The following is a 25,845-nucleotide window of genomic DNA, read 5'->3' as shown; positions in this document are numbered from 1 at the left end:
AATTAATAATCTGGAGGCTGTGGAGAGGTTTAATCCTGATTTCTCTTCCTACTTCACGTAGGAAATATGAATGTTCACATTGGGTGATAACAAAGCAAGTACATATTATGAAACAGACATCAATATTTGCTAAAATCTATAGACATTTGTTTGCATCAGTGTTTTTTTAATTCAGCTTCTGGGGTCTGATTTTGATCTACTAAATCATAGGTTGAATTATAACTCTGGGAATGATGCCTTGGAAATCTGAATTTTTAATAATCCCGTCTGTTGGTAATTCTATACACTACAGTTGAGAACCATTGTCTTGGGCCTACAGAGGAAGTGCAAGCTGTTAGGAGGGAAGGTTGTGTAATTATAGTGGAGATGTCTTAGTGTTTCCTTTAAAAAGTAAGAAACAAATCCCACGTGCTATAACGAGTCCTGTTCTTGGGGGTGATGGCCGCAAGAGAGAAAATGCTGAGTGCCATATACCAAGTCGTTGAAATGTTATCAGTAGCTCCTCACATGTTGCTTTAGATATGAAAGAGTTAAACTGTGGTTAGATTTTAAGATGATTTATCTCTCAGTATTCTTGAGTTGGTTGTAAGACTGTCTTTTCTTGATAGCAGTTTCCTTAATACCAACTATCAAGTGTCCGTCACTGTGATCAACATCTTACATATATAGTATCTCACTTAGTTCTCTGAACAATTTCAGAGTCGGTGGTTGTGATTCCTATTTTACATATGAAGCTTGGGTAGATATCAAGCCCACAAAGTAGGTGTTCAGCAACTAAAACCCATGTATGTCTACATTTAACAATTTTAACATATTGTCTCATATTAGCTACAGCAATTTCTTTTCATCCCTCCATCCAAACTATAAATTTATTACTTTAGAGCTCACAGCTGTTTCAGAAGAGTCCTTAAGTTCTGATGACATACAACATACCCTCAAAGTATGTTTTAGGAAAAACTAAATTCAGTGGAGGATTTATAGATGTTTTAAGTACAAAAAGGTTTCTGTCAAATAAATTCCATTAGAAAACTGAGTTAAACAAAATTAAGCAAGAGTCTTCATTCCTACTCGATGACCAGTGCACACTAAGTAGCTTCAAAAGAAAAAAGTTAAAAATCAGCATTTCTTATGTATTTATGATATGGAACTGGAATATTTATGAACATTTTCCAAAAATTGTGTGTAGGAAACACAGGTCACCAGTACATTTGTAAAGCTGACTATTTAAGCTATGAAGATGTCTCAGGCAAAAAAAAAATTATCTATAAAATTCTGGCATCTCATCAGTAAAAGACTTCAATGGGATTCAACTGGCAGTTACTGAAGGCTCTTTTTTTGTTTTTCAACTAAAAAGACTCCAAAGCTGGAAAGATTTTAGACCCACTCAAACTAAACAGTGGTATTTAAACTCAGGCAAGCTGTTAGACATTTTTTTTTTCCATCAGCACTAACTAAATCCTGTAGTTTTCCTCTTGGAGGAATTGGAGAAAACTCTGCCTTTGGAGCACAATCTTCCAGAAATCATGGCCTTCAATAGGTGAAATTTATATGCCTTCAAGAAATAGGCAGGTCTCTAATATAAGGGAAGTAAAAAACCAACAGGAGTGGTGACAACTGGTAACTATGACTCAGGCCCGCTGTCTGGAAGGTGAGAGCAGTGGTCAGCCTTGGAAACTTCTAGAAAGGGCACAGCACACCTGACTAAAGGCTGCAGCTAGCCAGTCTTTGCATCCAACATATTTTCACCATGCACAAATTAGGAAAAAATCTTTCCATTTTTAATGTTGACTCAAAAACTTTTTGAAACACTTTGTAGACCAAAATAAATATGTGTGAAGGTCAGATTTTGCCTACAGGCTCCTAGTTTGCATATTAACCACACCTTCTTTGTGACCTATAGCTACTCTTTCACTGGCAGCCATCATGGAAAATTTAGATCTTATGGAAGCCTGGCTATATCTCTGAGAGCCATTGCCTGCTGCATTCTCAGTGTGTGGTCCCCAGTATGAGATATTTTTCCAGGAAACACGTCTAATTCAATGTGCACCATGATGAAACCCCATAAATCAATGTGCAACACTACACTTAGAGCAAGAAATCAACCTTTGAAATCTACTTGTAACACTGTTGTATAACTTCACTACTATTTCTAAGAAATTTCTATCCACGAAACTATTTTGTTTTGCTTACTTTTTGAAAATGATTTTGTTAATTCAAGTGAATGAGATTGGAATTGGATGTACAATGCATTGCTGCTTTATTATTTCAAAAGATTTTAAAAGGTGCGGACATATAATTTATTATATCGTCTTCTTTGAAGGATATATCAGAGGTTTCTGGCACTTCCAAAGCAAACCAATATCAGATTTGGTACTCATTGGGAGGGAAGTGTTCCCTCTTCCTACCAAGAGGGAACTGCCCTTTAATGTTGCGTGTACTGTCCAAGAAGAGGTCAAAACCTAATGTGTTGTGGTCTAGATTTAGTTTTGCATTTGCTTTGTTTGACTTCCACACTGATTTGAAATATCTTTTTGAATATCTTTAAGCAGGACTTACGCTCATTAGTTCACCACAGTCCTTGTGACTCTACTGGTTTCACATTCACACAGGCCCACTTACCTCATTTATACTGCCTTCCAGGCTTGTTTTTAGCTACTTGAGTTTGTGACTTCTGACCCAAGGAATCCAAATTTTTGCTGGAATTAAAGAAATAAAACATACACACACACACACACACACACACACACACACAAAATAACAGGAATTCCAATGGGTATAAAACAAATATCTATTATATACTGATAAATCCTTTATTTCTGACAAGGTATATGAAGCCCAATGTGATATTACCACACAGTAATTGATGCATGTATATGACTAAAACATGATCTTCATTTTCATTTAGATTTTATTTCAGGATAATGAGAACGGGACAAAAACATCCTAAATCCTCAACTTTCCACAAAGCGATGTTCTCCTTTTCAACACACACGTGGATCAGGCCATTTTAATGGACTCCTATATAAGGAACTAATAAGAAGAACATAAATTCTGAGCTAGTAACTCTGGCCAAACAAACACATTCAAAGTTGCCATTTTTCTTGGTCAGTGCTTCTGCCATTGTCTTTCCTCCAAAAGACAGTCTTGGAGGAAATGTGTTGGTTGTTTTCATCCAGCTTTTTCAATCAAGTTAAGGAAATTTATAAGACAAAAGTTGGATAGTTTAAAATTGTCATCACTTTGAACCGGTAATAGTATAGGTGACTATGTGATACGTGTGCAAAAGATGAGGCATTTTTAAAATTAACTTTCATGTATTGTTTTATGCAGAGTTGTGTAATTACAAATATTTCAAGGTTTTAAGTAAAAGGAAAGTAAAACAAAATTATGGGCAAAAATTTTTTTGTAGCTCTGAAAAACAGGCTAGATTGGCCCTCTTTTAAATACATGGGAACAGCATGAGGGGTGGAGCTGTTCAGAAGCTGTGGTTGAAGTCCCATGATGACACTGGAGCTTTACCCTGGTCCCACGACCTAATGACCACTTCATTGTAACTGTCAAGCTGGGAAACTGCAGTGAAACCTGTCCCTGGAAGCAGTGGACCAACTTGCCTCCATCTCTGTGGTTTCAGAGCACTGATACGTCACCCACACGGGCGTCATCACAATGCAAGTCACACATTACCTACGCTCTGGGATAACAAGAACCTCCAGCCATTTTTGGAGACAGACGTTAGTGCTCAGAATGGAATTTGCCTTCTGGGGTGTTGATCCCATTAGGACACGACAAAATATATTACAGGCCAAGGGATAAGTGACAAGAAGTGTGTGTGTGTGTGTGTGTGTGTGTGTGTGTGTCTGTACTCAAAAATATCTATGAAGATGGAAGCCCACACTTTTCTGTACAGATAATAAGATAATAGTATTGGGTGTGACTTTATAATTTTCCTACACAGAAACGAACTGCAATTCTTGGAGACTCTGCTTCCTTGTCATGTTTTGCCTGAGCATGTGCAGAGCCCTTCCTTTGCTCCAAACTGAAGAACTACTTTTATTTGTTATTAGCTGACAAGAAAAGTCAAGCACAATTAGGTGTTGTAACTTTTCACTGTGCGAACACGTCGATGATCCTGCGATGAATCTGTCTTTGTGAAAGGTAGAAACTGAATGGAAAAAAACAAGAGTAGCCATCAATTAAAGAATAAAGTGAAGGAGGGTCCATCCATCCAACGAGTTTTCTGTTGCACCTGCTTTTTTCCTGGGTTCCATGATGCTAAGCAATATTTTAGAAATTGATAGAATCAGAAGCTTTTAAGTCTGAGTGGTGGGATTTTATAACCCACAACTTAGATCTCCTTTAATGTGTAAGCCATATTCTATATGCATATTAGGTATGCATCATTCTAATTTAAGATATATTTATGCATAGACTGTGCATAAAATGCTTTTAAATGTTCTGTGAATAAGGTCCTTAATTTTTGTTTCACCTGAATCTTGTGTAGAACTGAGCTAAATAACTGAATTGTATCATAGACATTATAATGCAATTGATATTTTAAATGTAAGCAGTACAAATTGATCTATGATGATATGTTGGGGGAAATTTATAGATATGTACATCATGGTGACTTTTTGTCTTTTAAAAAATGGACTTTTTATTTCTATTTATGAAGACATTATAACTACTGCTTTCAAAGTCTTTTTAAAAGTAGCTATTTACCAGCTAGAAAATATTCTGCATTTAAATAGAATCTGACTATCTGGGAAGTGTAATTACTTTTGTTCTTATTTGAGCCAGTTGTCTTTCGGGAAAGCTAGAGAATCTCTCCAGGGAGAAGTAAATTGAAACATCGCTTCTCAATTGTCATAGGAAACTTGTCTATTTTGTTCCTATTGATACTTTAAGATCTATAGGCTTTGTTACGAAAACAAAAATTGAGAAATATAATGAATTCATCAGTGTCTGTATATGGGCTTTCACCTAATTTCCCAGGTTATTTAACTTATAAAGCACTGTGACTGAATTTCCAGAGGGAGTGGAGAAAACATGCTCCACTTCAGAAGAATTGTCACGCTGTTGATACGCTTTTTCCTTTTCTAATCTCCCCTCCTTTCTCCATTCCCTCCTTCCCCTCCCCTGTTCGCTTCCCTTGTTCTTTCTTTTCTTCCAAGAGGGCTACTAACTAGTGCTGACTAGAGGGAGTGGGCATGGAGGTTACTAGTGCCCATCCCCCTGCAAACACCAGGGATGAGTGAGAGGGTCGATGAGTCAGGCCGCTGCATCTTGGATGTCCTGCTTTGCATTTTTATCCTCAGCTCCACAACATATATTCAACAATTTCATGCGCCTTTTTATTTAACCAGTAGCTGTTTTAATTTTTAACTTGACAAGCAACAATTCTTGTGTTTTTATTCTACTGTAGTTCTCTGTATTTCCTATTACATATGATTGTTAAATAAATCATACTTGAGGGAAAATATTGTGAAACATTTGGTGTCTGATATAATTCAATTTGGTGGGGCATTGAAAAGTTGGAGAAATCAGGAATACCGGATAGATGTGAGTTTTGGTATGAGTTCTGTCAGAAAATGATTTTTGCTCTTTCTTTAATAGAAGAATTCATTGAACATTTATTATTTGCAAGCTCCTGGCTAGATGCGTGTTGCATATAGGAATCTGGAAACCTGAATCTTTTCTCTATAAACTTCATATCTTATAGCAGAGATAATTCATACACATAAATAACCAAAATGCCACATAGAAAAGTAACCAGGTGCAAGTAAAATGCACCTGTGGATATTAAGGAGGGTAAAAATTGCATCCATCTTCAGGGCTTCTAAGAAGACTTAGAACAGCTTGCACATGAGTTGATACTTAACAAATAATAGCAAAGCTCATGTTCGTTGCCTATTTTCTATGAGCAGCCTCTGTGTAAACACTTAACACATATTATCTCTAATTCTCAATAATCCAGCAAAGTGTGTATTGACCTGAGTAGGGAAATCAACTTTCAGAGAAACAGCCTCATTTAGGCCATGCAGGTCCCAAGTGGTGGACTCCAGATTGGATTTGCTTCTAGGTCTCTCTGTCACCAACAACCCCTTTTTCTTTCTACTACATCTCTGTGGGGCGGAGCAGAAGCACAGTGGAAAGGAAAGCTGTGTGAAGAAGAACCATGTGGATAAGGTAACAGTTGAGAGTAATAAAAAAGCAAAGAACATCGAATTAAGGTGCAGACCTAGAGAGTGTCAACTAAATGAATTAAGAGTAATTGGTATAATCCGTGTCACCTCTGAGACTCTGGCTCCACAGTGCCAAATCACTCAATTAAAACATAAAAACGTATCTAGTCATCAGATATATGACATTTGACTGAACTTTTATTTTAAATGTGATTCCCTGATAAATTTCCATGTCATAGCAAAAAGCTCTTAAAGGCCATATTTTAGTTCTGAAATACAATGTGGATATAAAATACATATCTTCTTTGGAAGCTGTGTGAAGCCTCTGGTCCTCTAATTGCTTTTCTAAATATTACAAAGCTTATCTACCATTTAGTACAAGCCTTGAGCAATAAAGACAATATGTAGTTTAGAGTCAAAAAGAAACAGCTAATAATGTCCCACGTTATATACATGTTATTACTTCTGAGAGAATCCCAAATATTTAAGATACAAGTCCTATATATATAGACCAACATTGTATATTTAAAGCTCCTTTAGGAGCCATTTATCCTTTAGTAACATTAATAAATTTCTAGGCTATTTGCTTAACTCTTGTAATGTTTGGAGAACTTCCTTTGAATCTGAAGCTGATATATATTTTTTATCTCTGATAATTAAACATTACAATTATTTAGTGTTTATTATAGTCTCACTGTGGCATTACATTATTTTCTGACATTGTCTCTTTTACTCCCATAAATACTCTTTAAGAAATTGTTATCCCCAGCTGTGGGTAAGGAGTCATGGCAGAGGGTGAAATAATTTGTGTGAGATCACACAGCTGATCAGGGAAAGAGTCCAGATTTGAAGTCGAAGGGAGTGTGAGTCCCCAAACCATGAAGCTAGACTGCCTCTGTTCACTTCACCCACCATATCCATTGCCTGTCTTTTCTCCCCTTTATTCCATTCTCCCTTTCATTCTATATCCAGGTACTTGTCTTTAAAACCTACCACTTGGAGTGAGCAGAATTCCAAGTGACCAACATCGAGAGTGGTGTGCTTTGGAGAACAGTTGAATCATATATTATAGCAGAGAAGGTGCCTTTGATTTCTATGGACAGAATTATTTTGCATGCTTAATATGTGGCCTGAAAAGCGTGTTCTTCAAATAACCTACTGGTGTTCAGTGCAGACCTTTGCTACTTAAAGTGTGGCCCCCACCGCCCACCTGGGAACTTCTTAGAAGTAAACGCTCTCTGGCCCCATCCAGACCTACTAAACTGGAATTGGCATTTAAGAAGATACCTGGGTGATTCCTGTACATGTCATTGTTTGAGACAATAACTAAATTTTAGGAAGATGAATCTAAATGCCCACAGAGCGTTCAAACATGAGGTGGTTTTTCTCCACTCTAGACAACAGGCTCCAGAGTTCATGCTTTCATCGTGTCACTACTCTCAAAAATGACACCAAACCAACCCCTGAGAGACGGCTGAACTGGACAGACTGGGAGTTCCTCCGTTGTTGAGAACTCACTACAGCATGGTGCTTGGGCTAACTGCCGTAAAACAATCTACTTGTCTAAGCGCTGTAGCCCCACGTCTTTCTCTTCAAAGAGCATTGCGTTGTTTACACCTTGACGGTCTTCCTTGTGCTCCATATTTGGCTTCTCTGCCTTCAGTTCTTTTCTTTCTTTTCTGTTCCTTAGTTCATTGGACCTATTGCTTCTTCTCTGCAAAAACAGTTTCTCCTCGTCTACACCAGTCGTCAGCAAACTTTTTCTGCAGAGGATGAGACAGGGAATACTTCAGCTTTGGAGGCCACATTCCATTACAGTGTTTCTCCTCCTTCTCTTCTTTCCTCAACATTTTTTCTTCTTCCTCCTCTTCCTTCCCTTCTTTTGTAACCCTTTAAAAATGTAAAAGTGATTCTCAGCTTGCGGGGTGGGGCATCAGGCAAAAACAGGCCACCAAGCCTTTTTGGCCCACAGGCCTGTCCCGACTTTCCACAGGGCTTCCCCCCCCCCCCCCCCCCCCCCCCCCCCCCGAGATCCAAGTTGCTCAGGATCCTAGAATAATGGGGATGCTTGTGCCGGCAACAGTCACTCCCAGGGACTGCAGCTTCCCCGGGGGGGGGGGGGGGGGTGAGGGGGTGGGGGGGGGTGGGGGTGGGTTTTGCCTGACCCCGCGGAGGTCTGGGGAGATCAGCGTTGCCCCTTCACCACGGCACACACGGGAGTCTGGGAGGACTTGCACTGCACCGGTTCTCCACCCGCTGTGGCAGCGTCACCCCGTGGGGCTACTGAACTACTGGTTGCCAAGGCCACGCCCCAGGGATGCGGAGTCGGTAGGTGTGACCTGGGGGCCCCAGGTAATGCCAGTGCTGCAGGACGGAGAGCTCACTCTGAGAAACACTGGTTTACAGGTAAACCTTAAACTCCTTACCCTAACACTCAGAGCCCCAGAGCCCCACGCAGTCGAACCCCGGGCTGTCTGGTTCACTTCACCATTCGCTCTGTTCCTGGATTTCTGGTCTGCCTTTGCATGGGGTGCCTCCTCTGCAAGGATCTTCGCCATCTTTCCCCGTCGCCGTGCTCGCTTCCTCCACGGGTCTGCACATTTGCCAGCTCTCCCAGAGAGCCTTTTCTCATTTCCCTGGTCAGGAGCCTTAGACCCTCCTCCAGGTGAACTCGGAACTTCCACCCCTCCCTGCCTGAATCCCGGAGCTCCTCTAGTCATACAGCTGTCAGATTTTAAAGTCAGGATGCCCTGAACCTAACACGTGGTAGGTGTCCGGTAACTATTTGCAGAATAAGTAAATATAATGAACGAAGGCAGGAAGGAAAAGTTTGTATTTGTTCGTCTTACGTGTTTGATATGTGATCGAATTAATCCTTTTCAGATAACATCTCTAGTTAATTCAATCAAAATGAGATGCACTCGTCAAGCACTTTAGATCGACATAATTCTAAAAAGCCATTTGTGTTTTTTCTCAGAGCAGGCACAAGGGGAGTGCATTAATTCCTAATTAATACTTAATAGCTACTAAAAGCAAACCTGAATTATATGACAGAAACATTAGGATCTCCCCATCTGTCTCCTATTACCCTTGGGGAGATGGGTCTGCTGGTGCAGAGGTATATTAATTGTAGCTAATCTTACCAGATTTGCTAATCTTACAAAATCTTACCAAAGCTCACATTTCCTAGGTGATTTCAAATAGCCTTGATGATTAACAGTGGCAACCATGCAAGTTTGAAGCAGGAATGACCTCAATTCACAGTATGCCTTTGGCGGCTGGTAGCTGTTGACCTTAACATTTCCTAACCTCTCACCATGAAGACTTTGGCAAAGTCAAATGGCAAGATAATAAAGAATAATATTTAAAGGATCTGGACGGTACCTGACATCCTGTTGGCCCTCAATTAACATAAATTAATGTTATTATTTTTATATTAATCCATTTACCATTACTTCTTGTTGGATTTTATGTGAAGGATCTGAGGCAAGAAATATCTCATCCAAGGACTGAATTTGACCCTCAATTCAATTTCAGACTTTGCCATGGTCTCTGTGATCTTAGACAAGCCTCAATTTTCTTATCTATGAAATGGAGATGTAACAGTACCTATCTTATACCATCATGGGAATGATGAAATGAAATGGCCCATGTAAGATGCTGGGAATATTGACACAAATTTTTCCTATACTGAAATAGTATGAGCTATAAACATAAGAATCTACCAAGGTTCTCCTTTAAAGGAATCGTCCTCCTTTTAAAAAAAAAATAATAATTCATGATTATAGTTGCAAGAAAACAGCATGGTTTTAACTTCAGTAGCAATATCCTAAGAGTCCACATGATGGGGACATTTCTCCATGTAAAGAGTAGGCTGGCCATTCTATAGTAGAGGATGCATTATGTTTAATGTCCTTTATGGAGGACAGGCAAGGCAAAATATCTGTGCTATAGATAGAGAAAGATGGAGATATAGATTGAAATATTAGTGTATACATCTATGGACAGATGCTTATATTGATGTGTATGTTGATATAGGTCATGTAGACGTTTAATTCTAGGGGAAATTTTTTAATGCAAATATTAAGAAAAATATCAGCATAAAGATTAAAATAACAATAACCTTTAGACTTCCTAAATGGCTTGTTAAATAAAACACATTATTAGACATCCAGGTGCACTTAGGAGCAACAATAGCAGTTTCTTAAAAAAGAACTTACGGGTACACACACCCCTGCACTCTCCACAGATCTCAGAGAACCTTCATTAGCAAAACAAAAAGGTCTTTCTTTGGAGGAAACAAAAAAAGGAGAGGACCTTTCATAATGAGGAAATTGCCCATAAACAGACACGTCCACTAAATGTGGTAAATCAGATGCAATCTAGAAGCCAAGTGGGTCAACATTGAAACCATAATCTTTAAACCCACCACAGAGAAAAGGGCTGCTAGAAACAGCCCTGGTGCCAAAGACACATTCAGATGGAGATGACTTGGCAGCCTGGCAGGAACCTACTAAAAGCAAGTTGTGTGGCCAGGGACCCTGAGGAAGAAGGAGCTGGCCTTGCCTCTAGCTCAGCCCCTGGCTGCCTTTCTCTTCCCACCACCCGCCTGGCTACCGCCAGCTCTTCGCCTTCTGTCAGGATGTCCTCGCTTTCTTCCTCTCATCTAGTTTATTCTGGACATCTCCCTCCATTCTCACTTAGCCTTTCCTTAACAAAAGATAATATGGAAGTGAGAATTTAGGGAAGTATTTCTTTAATAGGGTTTTAATTCTCTGTTCTTTAATAGCAAATGGGTTACACTTATTTTCTCTTTCAAACAGTTCCCTTTCGGGTTGCCTGGGTGGCTCAGTCACTGAACGTTTGACTCTTGATTTTGGTTCAGGTCATGATCTCATGGTCTGTGGGTTTGAGCCCCACATTGGGCTCTGCACTAACAACACAGAGCATGCTTGGGATTCTCTCTCTCCCTCTCTCTCTCTCTGTCCTTCTCTCTCTCTTTCTCTGTCTCCAAATTAAAAATAAAAATTTATAATAAAAAAGTTTCCTTTTTTATATCAGTGCAATTATATATATATATATATATATATATATATATATATGCATTTGCATATATATATTTTTTTCAACGTTTATTTATTTTTTGGGACAGAGAGAGACAGAGCATGAATGGGGTAGGAGCAGAGAGAGAGGGAGACACAGAATCGGAAACAGGCTCCAGGCTCTGAGCCATCAGCCCAGAGCCTGACGCGGGGCTCGAACTCACGGACCGTGAGATCGTGACCTGGCTGAAGTCAGACGCTTAACCGACTGCGCCACCCAGGCGTCCCTATATTTTTTATATATACATGTGCATATGTACATGTATACACTCATGTGTAAATTCTTCACACACATTCGTATATATATTTCTCAATGGAAAATATTTTAACTCCACATTACACAATGAAAGGAACAGGTTTGTAAAAATTAATAAATTAATAGGAAAACAAGCATGCAGATTTATTTATGACTTAAGTAAAAATTTATTGATTTTGGCAATTACATTTTCCCCAAAATAGCTTTTGGGAGCTTATGGTGACAATGTCTAATTTTTAAAGCTTCTCTGCCCATACTGTAAGAATTATTGTTCTTCAAAATCTCCTTTAGATATCAATTGGTTCCAATTAATATTTGTTCCACTGAACTGCTTCCCATGAAAAGTCTGTTTATACTGACCATGAAAATAGGTAGCTCAAGCTTGGCTATCCTATGAGAGTCCAGGATAATTGTACTAGTACAGTATAGTTAGTAAGTATAATTAATAGTATAATTCCCATCTTAGGCATCACTGGTCTTCAGATCAAGTTTTAATTTTTAGACTACTAAGTGTTCTCAAAAGCGAATAAAGACTTCAAACACTCGCAAATATAACAAATAAGTGACAATTTCAAAATAGGAAATCTGTGTCCCGTTAAGGCAACAGAGGAAAGATGAGAACATCTGGTAATGTAATTAATATGATTAGAGAAACACATCCACGGAATTTATGCTTCGGGGGAAATGTAATGGGAAAACTTGCCCATCTATTGCAATGCCTTGACAAATGCCAGTCTCTTTAAAAAATAAAGAAGAAAGAGATTCTCCTGTAATTATTAAAGAGATGGCCAACCATCTATGAGTTTTTTTGGTTTTTTTTTTTAGGTTCTTATTGTTCTGTGGCCTTGATTCATATAAAACCATGTTATATCTTTGCTCCTGTGGGTAGAACAAGGTTTCTGGCTAGGTCTGAAAGTTAAACCAACAAAGAGTAATAGGAAAAACGCATACAGATTATTTAATACAAGTTTTACATGACATGGGAGCCTTCATAAGGAAATGAAGAGCCAATGAAACAGACCTGAATATTGTTGTGCTAGGACTGAGGAAGAATGGTGTGCCAGAAGAATATGGTAAGTTAAGGAGAGTGTAGTAAGGGTAGTAAACTGGGGGCAACTTAGCAAGGCTTGTTCACATTCTTCTTTGAATCCCTTTGACTTCAGAGACAAGGGCGCTCCTTTCTTCTGGGTATAAGGCACCTCTCACATGAGGGTTTTATAGACTGTTTCAGGGAGAAGGACAAAGGGAAGGTGACCTTCCTGCGTCTGCCATTTTTCTCAAGCTCCTTCAGCTTACAATACTCAATATGCCAAGGTGCCATACTTTACAGCAGTGGGACCTGAACCCCATCACTACTCTTGAGCAAAAAAAGGTATTTTGAAATACCAATAAAATTGATTCCTCAGTTAGCCTGAGGAGCAAATACAGCAGTTAGAAGGTTCTCTTTGGTTCCTCATTAAGTAGGATATGGTTTTTTTAATGCCATAATATCTATAGTTTATTCCACAATTATGCATTTAAGTTCTATGGTAATTATGCTTGTTTATATTATTTTTACTTTGGGGGCAGAACAAATTTGGGAATGGTAAGGAAAAATTAGAAATCTTTAAATCCTGGGGACAGTGGGCACAGAGAAAGGGAAAGGTCATGACAAAAATAGTAATTTGTGAAATGACTTTTCAATTTATTAGAAATCAAAGAAAAGAAACAACAGAAAAAGATTGATGCCTTGTTCTTTAAAAAAAGTTTATACCCAACACTGTCATAAACTCAGCAGTTCTCTCCTACTTTTCAGATATTAAAGATTGCTTTTTTCAAGTACAGATTTAAACATAAAAAATATTTTTAAGTGAGTCACATAGTTTAAAAAGAATTTCAAATGTGCGTCTTTTATTGGTTAAAGGTCATTTTAGTTTGAGGACAATATCAAAGAATTAAGGTAGAACTGAGGTGTTTCTTTCCATTCCAGCATCATTGACAAACTTTTCCCCTTATGCTTTAGGTCTGACATGTAGAAAGTTTAGTTCCAAAGCAATCTACAAGACACTATAAAAAACCGTAAAAGCCAGGGTGCCTGGGTGGCTCAGTTGGTTAAGCGTCCTACTTCAGCTCAGGTCATGATCTCGTGGTTTATGTGCATCAGGCTGCATCAGGCTCTGTGCTGACAGCTCAGAGCCTGGAGCCTATTTCAGATTCTGTGACTCCCTCTCTCGCTGCCCCTCCCCTGCTCATGCTCTTTCTCTCTCTGTCTCTTAATAATAAATAAACATTAAAAAAATTTTTTTTAAACTGTAAAAGCCTCTGATTTCTAAGGAAGATGGGCTTTTCCATCTGAAAAACTGTCACAACTTCTCAAAAAGATCATCAGCTAGTAGAAGCGTTTTGTTGGATTATTAGTTCATTTAGGGCCATTTATTTTCTTCAGACTCCAGTTTCCTGATCTATAAAATGAATCCTACTTGTCATACATATTTAATGTCATTGTAAACTGAGAAACAAAGGTGAGGCCACTTTATTAGTTGTAAAAAACTGAACCAATATTAAGTGGCAGGGCGGCAGCAACAATAAAAGCCTTTGCATTTTTATAACTCAGATGCGTGAATACCTGGTTGGTATGTAGCAGCTTATCAAGACATATTTGTGGAACTAAATTCCATCAAGACCAATGGATTTGAAAAAGAAAGAAAAGAATAAATACATATGATGGAACTTGAAAAGAAACAAAGGAAATATATGTCAAAGCCTCTCCCTATTGTAAAAGAAGGCTCAGATTCCAGAATTAGAAAAACTAAAAATAAATTGCTTAAAATTTACCCAAATTCAAGATCTCCCTTTTAGTAGTAGAGAAATAAATTACAACAAAAAGGAAGAACTTGGCAAAGAGCATAGCATATATACATTTTAAAAAAATATATAAAACGAAGGAACAGTTTCTGAAAACGTAAATATTTGTGTATAAAATATCTAAAGCGCTTCAGAAAGCAATCCAGGAGGGTGATGGTGGTAGTGGTGGTGTTTGTTTTGTGTTGGTGTTTTTCCAAGCTCGCAGGAGCACAGCCTCACAAGTCAGCTGCTGGTTATTATCAACCCATTTTGCACCTGGTGGAGAAAAAGAAAATAACAAAGTCCTCCAGAACACTGTGGAGATGTTCCAGAGGCTTTCATACCACATCACATCAATCTTTGTAAAGGGAAAAATCTGGTATGTATCACTTAATAGCAACAAAGCATGTGTGCTATGAGAGAATAAATTATCCAATTAGTGATTTGTGGGAGGAAATTTTTCTTGGAAGGACTTTAAAATCTTAACAACAACAAAAAACACACAAAACCACCACAAGAACAAACAAACAAAAAAACGATCACCATTTTTTAGATCATTTTCTAAGGAGAAGTTTTAAAAGATAAACATAAATGGTCACAATGCTAATGCTGTTACATTCATACATACACGTGTGTAGATTTCTAACTAAAACACTTTTGTTCTATTGACTATCATATAAGCTAAGCATACAAAGATACCCTTTTTCTCTTCTGGTCCCGTTTGCTTTTAATGCGGCTGCTTTCTGTCTATTCCTGTCTCTTCTTTTCTCCTTTGCTGCTTGTCGATAGTTCCTGAAAGAGAATCAGAGAGGAGAAACAGATCTTAGAGTTGGAAGGAGCCTCAGAGGATCATCTGATCCCCTCCTCAGATCATTCTCTACATTTTGCTGTTCAGAAAACTGGCTCCCAGAGCGATAAAAGGGCTTCCCCAATGTCACGCAGCTACGATAAAAGAGGAGATGCCACCCTGTATCACATCGCTGATTCTATTTCCTTCCAGGAACTTATCACTATCTGAAATGATCTAATTTATTTATTTATTATTATTAATAACTTGTTTATTAATTTATTTGAAGACTCACTGACAGTCTTCAAACACTAGAGTATACATCCATGAATTTAAGGACCTTAGCTATCTTATTAATAGCTGTATCCTCAGCACTTAAACCATGTCTAGCCTGTCATAGGCATTCATATTTATTGACTGATAGACTAGGACATTGGTCTCTTGTTTCTAGAGTATACTTTTATAAATGGTACCAAATTATCCTATGAAAAATACTATAGAATAATTAAGGATATCTGAACTCATATATCTAGCTACAGGTCTATCATAGACATTAACCTAATTTATGCATTTTAAGTAACAAAGATATCTAGTGAGTATTAATGTTTTCAACTGCTTGACATATATTGAATAGTTTGTACTTTCTTTAGATACTCCGGGGAAGAATAATTTCCCCGAATTCTGTTTGGGAAATAGCGCTGGTTGCTCAACTGATATCCATGGTCACTTTATAACTTACAAAGAGGACTTTGATTGAGTTGGAAGGTGGCAAGGTTCCTGGTTTAAAATATTTACTTTCTCCAACTCCTTTGCATCAAGGAGTGGTCTCGTGACACAGCTCTGATCCATAAGACATTAGCTGGGGGGCTCTGGGATAGCTCTGCTTCTCTGCTAGATTCTTTCTCTTTATCTTCCCAGTCTTCTTTTTGCTCAGAACAGACTGGATGCCTGTAGCAGTAGCTCTCTTGGGACCGTGAATTTACAACATTGAGCATATTAAGGAAAATGAAAAGTGTCTGGATACCCACTGGGGTCTTGAGCCACAATTCCGGCCCTGGACATTTTATTGCATGACATACAAAAGCCTCTATGCTATTGTTTCCTGGGTTTTCTGTTATTTGCTGCCAAATGCTTGTTCTGAGTAATAACAAAGAATCATTTGCCAAACATACTTTAATATTCTGCTACTTCTAGGATTCTATTCTGGGGTTCACTGTGCTCATTCCTTCAAATTAGCCTCACTGTTACTAAAAGTAAGAGAAAAGGGGAAAATGCTAAGCCGTATTTTAGAGCAAGAAACAAAAAATGAAGATGAATCCAATACCATTTTAACTGACTTTCTCTAGTTTTTCTCCCTTGAGTTTCCAGGCTTCTTTGAGTTCCTTCCTTTGCCTACTTCTCTCTCTATACTTACGGTCGTCTCTCTTCCACACCAAATCTCTTTATATGCATAAATTGAGTATGAAATGCAATGAGGAAATTGGCTGCACCAACATGTGCTCACAGAATGAAGAGGGCTTGCAGTATAAATGTCGAGGGAAGTGCTACGGTCAGATGGTAGCCTCTTTACAAAATGCAATCAAGCACCTATGCATTCATGTAGATTATTTCATTTAATTCACACAACATTGCAAGCTAGAAACTTTACTCCCATTGCTGTGTGAATTATGTGGGACGCTTGCAAACTTTAGTACCTTAACTACTTACAATGTCATTTAAAACCAAAGATGCCCTCTATCATTGTCCTGAAACTCTTCTTCCTCTGATATTTAGTTTTCCAGAATGTTATGATGTTTGAAATCTAATAATTTTATCTCTTTAAACAGATTTCACATTGCAGCAACATAGACATTTTTAAAAATGAGTACACCTGCTGGAGCTTCGAAGACTGATATTTAGGATCAGGGACTTAGAAAAGTAAGGGCACTTCTTCCGTCCTCCATATTCAGAGAAAGCAAATATTGAAAATTACATATGAGCATAAACACATTAATGTAATTAGGCATAATTTTCTATTATTCATTTTGTACACTGCTTTTAGATGTGGGTGAAGAAAGAGACATTTTAAATGAATGCAATAGAAGTAGTTTATTTATAAATTCATTAATCCATATTGCAACTAAATGAACTCTGCAATACTTAAGTTATTTGCTGTAACAATACCCAAAACCAGTGTTTCCAAACATCAATCATATATCACTTTTGTGATATTGAGGTACCAACTCTACTACAGTTAATATTTTTCTTTAAATTGATCTAAAATATACTTACACATTAAGCTTGCCTCATCTTAAGCAACAATAGCTACAAAATCATAGGCTTGGAGTGCCGATTATGTATCTTTTCTATTATGTATTATGACAGTATTTATAAATATAAAGATAAAAATAACTCATCCCTTACCAACCTAAAACGTTTCTACAATGTAGAAAACATTGTCATAATTGAATTAAAATTTAAAATGAATGTTGAGAACTTTCTAAGAACAGAACAGTCTGAGCATTTTGTTTTTTAAAAAGACCTTTACCCTGGACAGCTCTAGGAAGAAAAAGGGCATACACTATTATTGTCTACTAGAAAGAACTCTGGTCTAGAATTCTGCTCCACCCTGCCACACTCTATGCTTCAGTTTCTCATGTTTAGGGAGATTTTTTAAAAGCCACATATCCATCTGACATAACCTTTCTTATTCAGTATACACAATTAAAGAGGATCCAACAGCAAGGGGCCGGGATGATGAGAAAGGTAGGGAGGAACTGGTGGTGTTTCATCACAGAGACCAGGCCACTTAGGAGATGACATCAGAGTGTTGAAAGGCTGTGATCAAGGAGGTGAAGTACAAGAGAAAGAGTTTCACACAGAGAAGAACAGAGCTCTTTGGGTGGGTTTGGGATTCAGCTGGAGCTGTTCAAGAAGTGAGGGGATCAATCACTGGTCTGTGATGTTGAAGAGGGTCATGTGCTGGGTAAGGCTTGGAGAGACAGTATCAGGTCCTTTCCCACCCTGGTAATAATAATAGGCACCAATGATTAAATGCTCTCCAAGGTGGACTATGCATTTTAATACACCTTATCTCATTTGATTTCCACAATAACCCATAGGGGTAGGTATGATGGTAACCATTTTGCAAATGGAGTAACTGAGTCTAAAATATGATAGAAGTTGAATTTGAACTCAAGCCAGAGTGACTCAAAAAGCCCATCTACTAACCATTATGTTATATTATAAATGTGGTCTGGGAAAGATAAAGTTTTTGTTTTGTTTTGTTTTGTTTTGTTTTGGTTTTGTTTTGCTCAGAAAGTTTCTTTGCCCTCTCGGCCAAACTGAAGCCAAGCCATCTTCTTGAAAAAAAACTGTTGTAAACTGTAATTGTGTGAAAAGGAAACTGAAAAGCCATTGCCATTATCTCAGCTGGTTTCCTTCAAATTTCTGAGAAAGCCAACATTATTTCCCAAGGAAAATTTATTTAATTATAATCTCTGTTTTGAGAGTAGAGAACAGAATGGAAGAAACCAACATTTCCTAAGGAAAACTTATGCTTTTAATTTTTGTGTTTTTGTGTTTTTAATAGAGAACAGAAGAATCCAGAAGCCATGCTACTTATTTACCCAAATGATGTTACAAAATCAGCAAAAGCTTTGGTTTCTTTTGTTTGCCTGGATCCTTTTGAAAAAAAAAAAAAAATATGAAAGTGTGTTCAAGGAAAGGGGAGGGCAGATTTTATTTTTTAAGCACCTTGGGGTGTCTCAAATAATCTCAAGGGGTATCAGAATGTTTTCCAAACACAAATAATTCAAAGTCATTTAAAACAAATCTGTGCCTTAATCATGTTTTAAGTAGAAAATTTAGGAAATCCAACAAATAGTCACAGCAGGTGGTCTACAAACTCTGAAAAGTTTTGATTGAAACTGGCTTAATAACAACTACAAAAACTGAAACAAACAAACCAAAAAGGCCGGGGGGGGGGGGGGTGGGGGGGGTGGGGGGGGTGGGAGGTGGAGGGTGGGGAGGAAGAGAGAAAGGGAGGAAGGCAGGAAAGAAGAAAAGGAGGAAGGAAGAAGGACAGACACTTGGAACCAGAGTACTCATTCATACTACTTATCAGTGAGTTTTGACATCTATGGTCTTGAGGAAAGATACTGAGAAAAATTATTGTTATTATCTACTGCATTGTCTTATAGATCTACATATTTCTCTTAATCTCTATATTATTAAACTCACATTCAAAATTAAAAACAATACTTCTACTTCTTTGAATCTTGATATAAGATCCCACCAGGGATTTTACATTTGATTTTTTTTCTTCCCATCTTAATTTCCTCTTTACTGACATCTGAGAAATCTTGTCATTTTTTTCATCCATGAAACATTTGAACCTCATCAATATCATCAGTGTGGGAACCAAAGTGGCATGCCACCGTCCTCACTAAATTTGGTGGCATAGATACTTTACCTTGAAATGCCGTAAATAATTAATACTGTTCTGGAGGCCAGAACTTTGAATAACCAAAAGCCCTGTTCAATAAACATATACCGTCCGGGAAACCCTTACCTTATACTGATGCTTTATTGTCTCTGCCAGTTCTGAGAATGAGAAATTATCTTTCCTTTATTTTTATAACCTCCAGCAAAGTGGTTTGCTAGAGATAAACTCATAGAAAGTAGTTACTGAATTAATGAATGACTATATGTTTGAATTAATGGAATTTCTTATTTGATGATAATGGAATTTCTCATTTGATGATTTCTTCATTTGAAGATTTATAAAAGACTAATGATTTCCTAAAATGCAACAGGAAATAGCTCATATTTCAAGTAACAAAAAGTGGCAGGGGAGATTTGGGCATATTTTATTTTAGATTTAGCATTTTTTTTTCTTAATAGCTAGTGGAAATGATGGGAAATATATCTCTCACAGCTCAAAAAATGAGGAAAATTCTGCTGTCCTTTGTCCATTAACATGCTGGAGGAAAAAGGATGTTTAGCATCTAAAGACTCATATATTGAGATCTTTTGAATCAAGAAATCTGGCATTTCTTCATTTTGAAATAAACACTGTGGACCCCTCTGTGTACAGAAATATGATAAATGTAGATCTTAAAAGTTTTGTTAAACATTCTTCTGTAAGTTAAACCCAGACACACAGTCATGTCTAAATGTATTTAGCGTTTATTTTTTACTCTTTAAAGTGAAGCTATTTACATTTGACCTTAGAAGGCAAACCGCTTCAGTAGGACATCAGGGATTAAGCTGGGCAGTATTAAAGTTAGAACACTCACATGTATGCAAATGTCATTAAAAGGAAAAATCACCATAAAATAAATGTTTATTCTTTAATTGGATGTAATATCGAACAATCTGTATTTAGTTCTAAAGTTCAATCAGGGACAGCTTCCCAGGAGGTGTATTACTACTGTATGAGTGTGGAGAGAAGAGGTGGAGAATGCTTCTGGAAGTCAAGGAGTGGCCTTCCATACGATATTCAGAAAAGTTAACAGTTCAGTTATTCCCAAGAAGCCTTCTTGCTGCAGACCCGTAATTAATGGTCCCACTGCTCCTCTCTTTCGTTTACACCTTCTTCTTCTTCAGGGAATGCTGATTCATTCTGGCCCTTCAGATGCTTAACTCCTGAAATTATAAAAAATTCTCTATTTAAGTGAAATTTATTTCTAACAGGTTCACTGCTTTGCTGCAAGAGATGAAGAAAATGAGTGGAAAGTATTTTCTGGTGTATATGTGTTTTCTCCAAGAATTTCAATAATGTAACCCTATGTAAACCTTTTAATTCACTGAGAAATAAAAACACACCCAGCCAAATTTCCATTCGAGACAGGCTCCCTTTGTAATTATATCTTCTCCATGAAGAATTGCATCACAGCCTATTAAAAACCTGTTAACTAAAAATCCACTCACAGACTTATTGTAATTTTCATATATCATTTAGTTCAAATATTTCTTTTGGCATCCCTGAAATCTAGTACAATGAGAACCATTGAAGAAACCCCTAGGAACAAAAGGGATGTGTGTGCCGTTTCTGTACCTTGTAAACAACAAAAGAATCACGATATTGTTAGTCTCCTTTAGGAATCAGAATATACTCCTTTTATTACAAAACATCTGTACACAAAATTCTTCAGTAACTTCCCCCACAGCCCACAGAGAGGCAGAACACTGTCACCCCTCTCGAGGTACACAGGCTTATATGATCCAGCCTCTCCCTACCTATGTGGACTCATTCCTTCCCAGCCCTTCTTGCTTCCCCTTTCACAGTAATTTAGGAGTTAGGAGTTAGCAACACTAATCTCTTCCACATTCCCTGATCACTCCAGGCTCCCTCAAGCCTCCCAGCTCTTCTCGCTCTGTTCTCACTGCCAAATAGCTTCTTCCCACTCACCCACCTGATAATCTCCCACTCATGCCTCCGCCTCAGCCTGCCTCTTCTGTGAAGGCTCCTCTTATTTTCCAAGCGGACTTGGCTAGATCTTCCTTATATTTCACTACTGCTCTTGGATCATTTTCTCTTGTATCAATTACCTTATAGAAGTGATTTGTTTACATATCTTTCTCATTAGAGCAAACTTCTTGATGTCAGAATTATGTAGTTTCAGTTTGGGGTCCCAGGCACGATGCCTGGCAAATAGTTGGTGCTCGTTAATACTGATGGAATAAATGACTGATATAGTTAATTAATAAACAACTTGGCATATGTCTTCGCATGTTTTTCTTTCATAATTTCAAATTAATCCAAATTTTGAGTATTAACCAGAAGGCAATTACCACAACCATAGTCAATCTACAAAATTACCTTTCATTTCACTTGGATCTGTTCTGTTAACACATAACAGCTGACACTTCATGCATTGATACTTAAAATGAAAAATTTTATACATCTTGCATATTTTAGAAAATTGGTTTATGAGATTTTTCTAAGTATTACTGAAAAATATTCCAGTTAGAATTGGTAAGTGAAAGGAAGTCCTTGCTCTTGTTTCCTATGAAACAAAGAAACTAAAAAAAAAAGTGTAGATTTGCATGCACTGTAGTCAGCAAGCCCCAGTGTGCTGTTTGGCAAAGAATGACATCCTTGGGCTTGGTGGATTTTCTTGCAAAAATATTTGATCAGTTGTAATAATATTTAAATACTTTAATTTCATCTGTAAACACAGATCACTCACAATTCCTGTTGACCCAAAACTGAAGAAAGAGAGACACTTATTATTAACAAATGGAACTTATTTCATATTATTACAAATTACAGGGTGGGATGAAGAGGTCTAAATGTTAAGGAGAAGGGAAGAGAGTTCATTCATTCAATCAGCATCCAATCAGTTACTCTGCTAGAGTCTTATATACCTGAGTCACTAAACCTCACAACTCCATGATGATACCTGGATGGTAAAATTTAGACTTGAAGAAAGTATGTGATTTGTTCAAGGTTGTAAGGATAGTGTAGTATATATATATTTTTTTACTGTTTATTCATTTATTTTGATTAAAAGAGCGAGCAAGCAAGCATGAGTGGGGGAGGGGCAGAGAGAGGGCGGGTAGAGAGAGAATCCCAAGCAGGCTGGACCCTAGTGTCAGTGCAGAGCCCAGTGCAGGGCTTGAACTAATGAACCATGAGGTCACGACCTGAGCCAAATCAAGAGTCAGATGCTCAACCGACTGAGCCACCCAGGTGCCCCAAGGATAGTGTAGTTTTAAGATAAGTTATGACACATCATATTCCTGCAGTATATACTGATTTACTGAATAGATGAATAAGTGAATGAGGCATAAGGTTTCATTGTCAGGAGACCCTAATTCATTTTCACCTTTAGCTTTTTGGTTGCTGACCTAGATTTTCCTATCATTCTCTAAGATTTATTGTAGATTTACAGTACCTATTAACCTGGCTCAGACAATATTGGGATTTCCTCTGAAATATTAAAGAACAGTAATCTTTCAGCCACCTCTTAGTCCCCTGAGCTGAAATGTCTGTACCTCTCTGAGTTTGAAAGGTTCTATTACCTCCAGAGCTCATCCCTTTCATCCATAAGGTAACTACAGAGCAATAAAGTTGTGTTCAAGACTACTTTCTTTAAATTAGGGTTAATAGCTTAATGGAAACATTGATTTGTTTATACGAGGGGCTCAAACATTAAAAAAATATGGTAACCAAAAAAGTCCAACTTACTAAACCATTAGTCAATCACTTCCCTTACTTGAGTATAGACCTACTTGCTTATCCTGATCCACATTTATTTTATAATAATGGTCACAAAGTTATAATGGGAAGCTTTTTTAAAAGTAAAATCACTCACTTGGGCAAACCTTGGAAGATGCCTTTCTTAGCCTTTTTTCAGGTGTGACATTAACTATTTCTGGGTGAAAGATTTGGTGAGGCAGGAGTTGATAACATACGAACATCTCCACAGAACTGACACATTCTTTGGATCTCAAAGCAATTTACATTCATGTCATCTTTCCCTTGGATAACAGATAGTTGGTTAACTTGTGCTTTGAATCTTTTCTCCTATCAGCAACAATTGTTTGCTTATCCATGCAATAACACTAAGATTAAAGTGTGAGGTCCATGAGGACTATCTAATAATTTCTTTCTCCCCACTCTCTCCTCCTATTCCCAAACACACATATACTTTGTGCTTACATTTTCTTTAAACCTTCGTTTAATATTAAGGTCATTGTAGAGGTGGAAGAAAATAACTTGGGCTGAGGACTTGCTAAGAAGTCCTCAGAGCCTCCTCCTCTGCCAAATGCTAATAAGCACGTATTTAAACACCTTGTCGGCACCAGCAGACTCGGCATGGCGCGGCAGAGTCTCCCGGAGCACACACAGACTCAGCCAGCCCTGAGCACAGGCAGAAGGCAAAGCGACCCCCCAAAACACAACTGAGGTTCTTTTCTCCATGTAAGACCAAAATATGCAGTATGAACGCATGAAGGAATGAAGAAAACAGAGGGCGAGTAACAGAAGGAAAGGAAAGGAAATAAATGTTGCCCCAAAGAGGATATAATCCCTCTGGTCTTCTCCAGTCTATAGATCAGGTGAGTAAATGTGAGTCGGATGAAATTGTAAAGCGACTGAGTGAGGGACTATGAATAATGAATCCACAGAGGGAAGCTTCTATTTGGGAAGCCACAGGTCAATATGTTTACCAGTTAATTTGGAGTGATGGAAGGCAGGCTAATTATTTACATCTGTAGACGACATAACACTTAGAGGAAAAGATGGCATAATGAAAGACAAAACTAATACTCCAGAAGCTTTCTAAGAGCTGGGAAGAAGAGGCTGATGGGAGGAAGATTCAGGTCAACAGGGAGTTTCATCTTTAGAAAGATTACATTGCTTCTGGGGGTTGCTTCTGGGGCACCTGTGTGGCTCAGTCAGTTAAGCCTCTGACTTTGGCTCAGGTCATGATCTCACAGTTCATGAGTTCGAGCCCCACACTGGGCTCTGTGCTGACACCACGGAGCCTGCTTGGGATTCTCTCTCTCTATCCCCCTCCCCCACTTGCCTGTTCTCTCTCTCTCTCTCTCAAAATAAAAATAAGATAAACTAAAAAAAACAAAGAGGGGCACCTGGGTGGCTCAGTCGGTTAAGTGTCCAACTCTTGGTTTCAGCTCAGGTCATGACTCATAACTTCATGGGTTCGAAACCCACATTGGGCTCTATGCAGGCAGGGTGGAGCCTGCTTGGAATTCTCTCTCTCCCTTTCTCTCTCTCTTTGTCCCTCCCCCATTTGTGCTATCTCTGTCTCTCTCAAAATAAACAAATAAACTTAAATTAAAAAACATATATTGAAGAAAAAATAAAAAAAAACAAAAACAAAAATAATAAATAAAATTATGTTGCTTCTAAAAAATACAGAATGAGGGCAGCTTCAATTGATTATAGTTAGGGGTTTAAGGTGACCACAATTCCAACATGACCCAGTAGAATCACCTGTTTAGGGACCAGGCTCTTGGTGGTGTTAGCACAGCATTCCTAACAGCAATCAGTAGTTTAATGAACTACTTCCCACCCGTGGGTTGTCAGACCTTTTCTGGAATATGCTGCCTAATTGTGAGCTCTCTGTTTCAAGAGTTCCATTAACTGAGATTAAAAGTAGTCTTATGAAATCACTTTTCTAGAACAATTGTATCTGAAACTGGAGTGCCTGGCACACAGAAAATTAAGAGAGGACAAAAGAGGCTGCCTTTGAATTCCTAAAAGACTGGAAAAAGAACTAAAATGTATCTATGTAGCTTCTGAGAGCAGAAATAGGATCAGTAGCTGACATTTATGGGGTAGGGGCAGATTATAGTTTAGTAGAAAGAAGAAAATCCTAAACTCTTTATGTATGTCCAGCAGTAAACATGTGAGTGAGCTCTCATCACTCTGTGGGTTCAAGTCTAACCTAAATGTCTATCTCTGAGAAGAGTCATAGAAGGAGGCCGGAATAGTGGAGCAGGAGGGACAGACATCCTCGCTGGCCTTGAGACACTAGTAGTCCATAAAAGAGATCTCTTCTACTGAAAAATTTGCTCTGCTGTGAGTACTTTAAGTTACAAAAAAATAATTATGACTTCTAATGACATAAATGGCCCAAATCCACATTTTAAAACTAATTCACATTGAAAGTAGCAAATGGATTTTTATTTATTTATTTATTTTAGCCACATACTTTAGACCTTAAAAATCATTCTAAAGTC

General features: G+C 37.9%; 2 protein-coding genes across 12 annotated transcripts in view; one reads left to right on the top strand and one right to left on the bottom strand.

Annotated features, from left to right (window-relative positions):
- The window catches only part of PDE1A (phosphodiesterase 1A), a 349,550-nt gene extending 344,063 nt beyond the window's left edge, over positions 1 to 5,487 (top strand). For 8 of the 9 annotated variants that reach the window (XM_086719095.1, XM_086719094.1, XM_025912766.2 and 5 more), the window contains one exon: positions 2,906 to 5,487. The gene's annotated coding sequence lies outside the window, so the exon portion shown is untranslated. The remainder of the gene's footprint in view (positions 1 to 2,905) is intronic. The other variant, XM_086719093.1, reaches the window with a different exon arrangement.
- An 8,291-nt stretch (positions 5,488 to 13,778) lies between these two features.
- Positions 13,779 to 25,845, bottom strand: part of PPP1R1C (protein phosphatase 1 regulatory inhibitor subunit 1C) — a 124,564-nt gene continuing 112,497 nt past the window's right edge. For 2 of the 3 annotated variants that reach the window (XM_025935289.2, XM_086719091.1), the window contains exon 5: positions 20,297 to 20,778. In XM_025935289.2, coding sequence (XP_025791074.1) covers positions 20,690 to 20,778 — 89 coding nt within the window. In that variant the 3' untranslated portion in view covers positions 20,297 to 20,689. Of the gene's footprint in view, positions 15,156 to 20,296; positions 20,779 to 25,845 lie in introns of those variants that run through there. The other variant, XM_086719090.1, reaches the window with a different exon arrangement.

The sequence above is a fragment of the Puma concolor genome, chromosome C1 (genome assembly GCF_028749965.1).
Source record: "Puma concolor isolate L17-30 chromosome C1, mPumCon1.1.hap2, whole genome shotgun sequence".
In the NCBI taxonomy this organism is placed as follows: Eukaryota; Metazoa; Chordata; class Mammalia; order Carnivora; family Felidae; genus Puma; species Puma concolor.
Note: the sequence above shows the minus strand (reverse complement) of the source record. Positions and strands in the feature narration are given on the sequence as shown.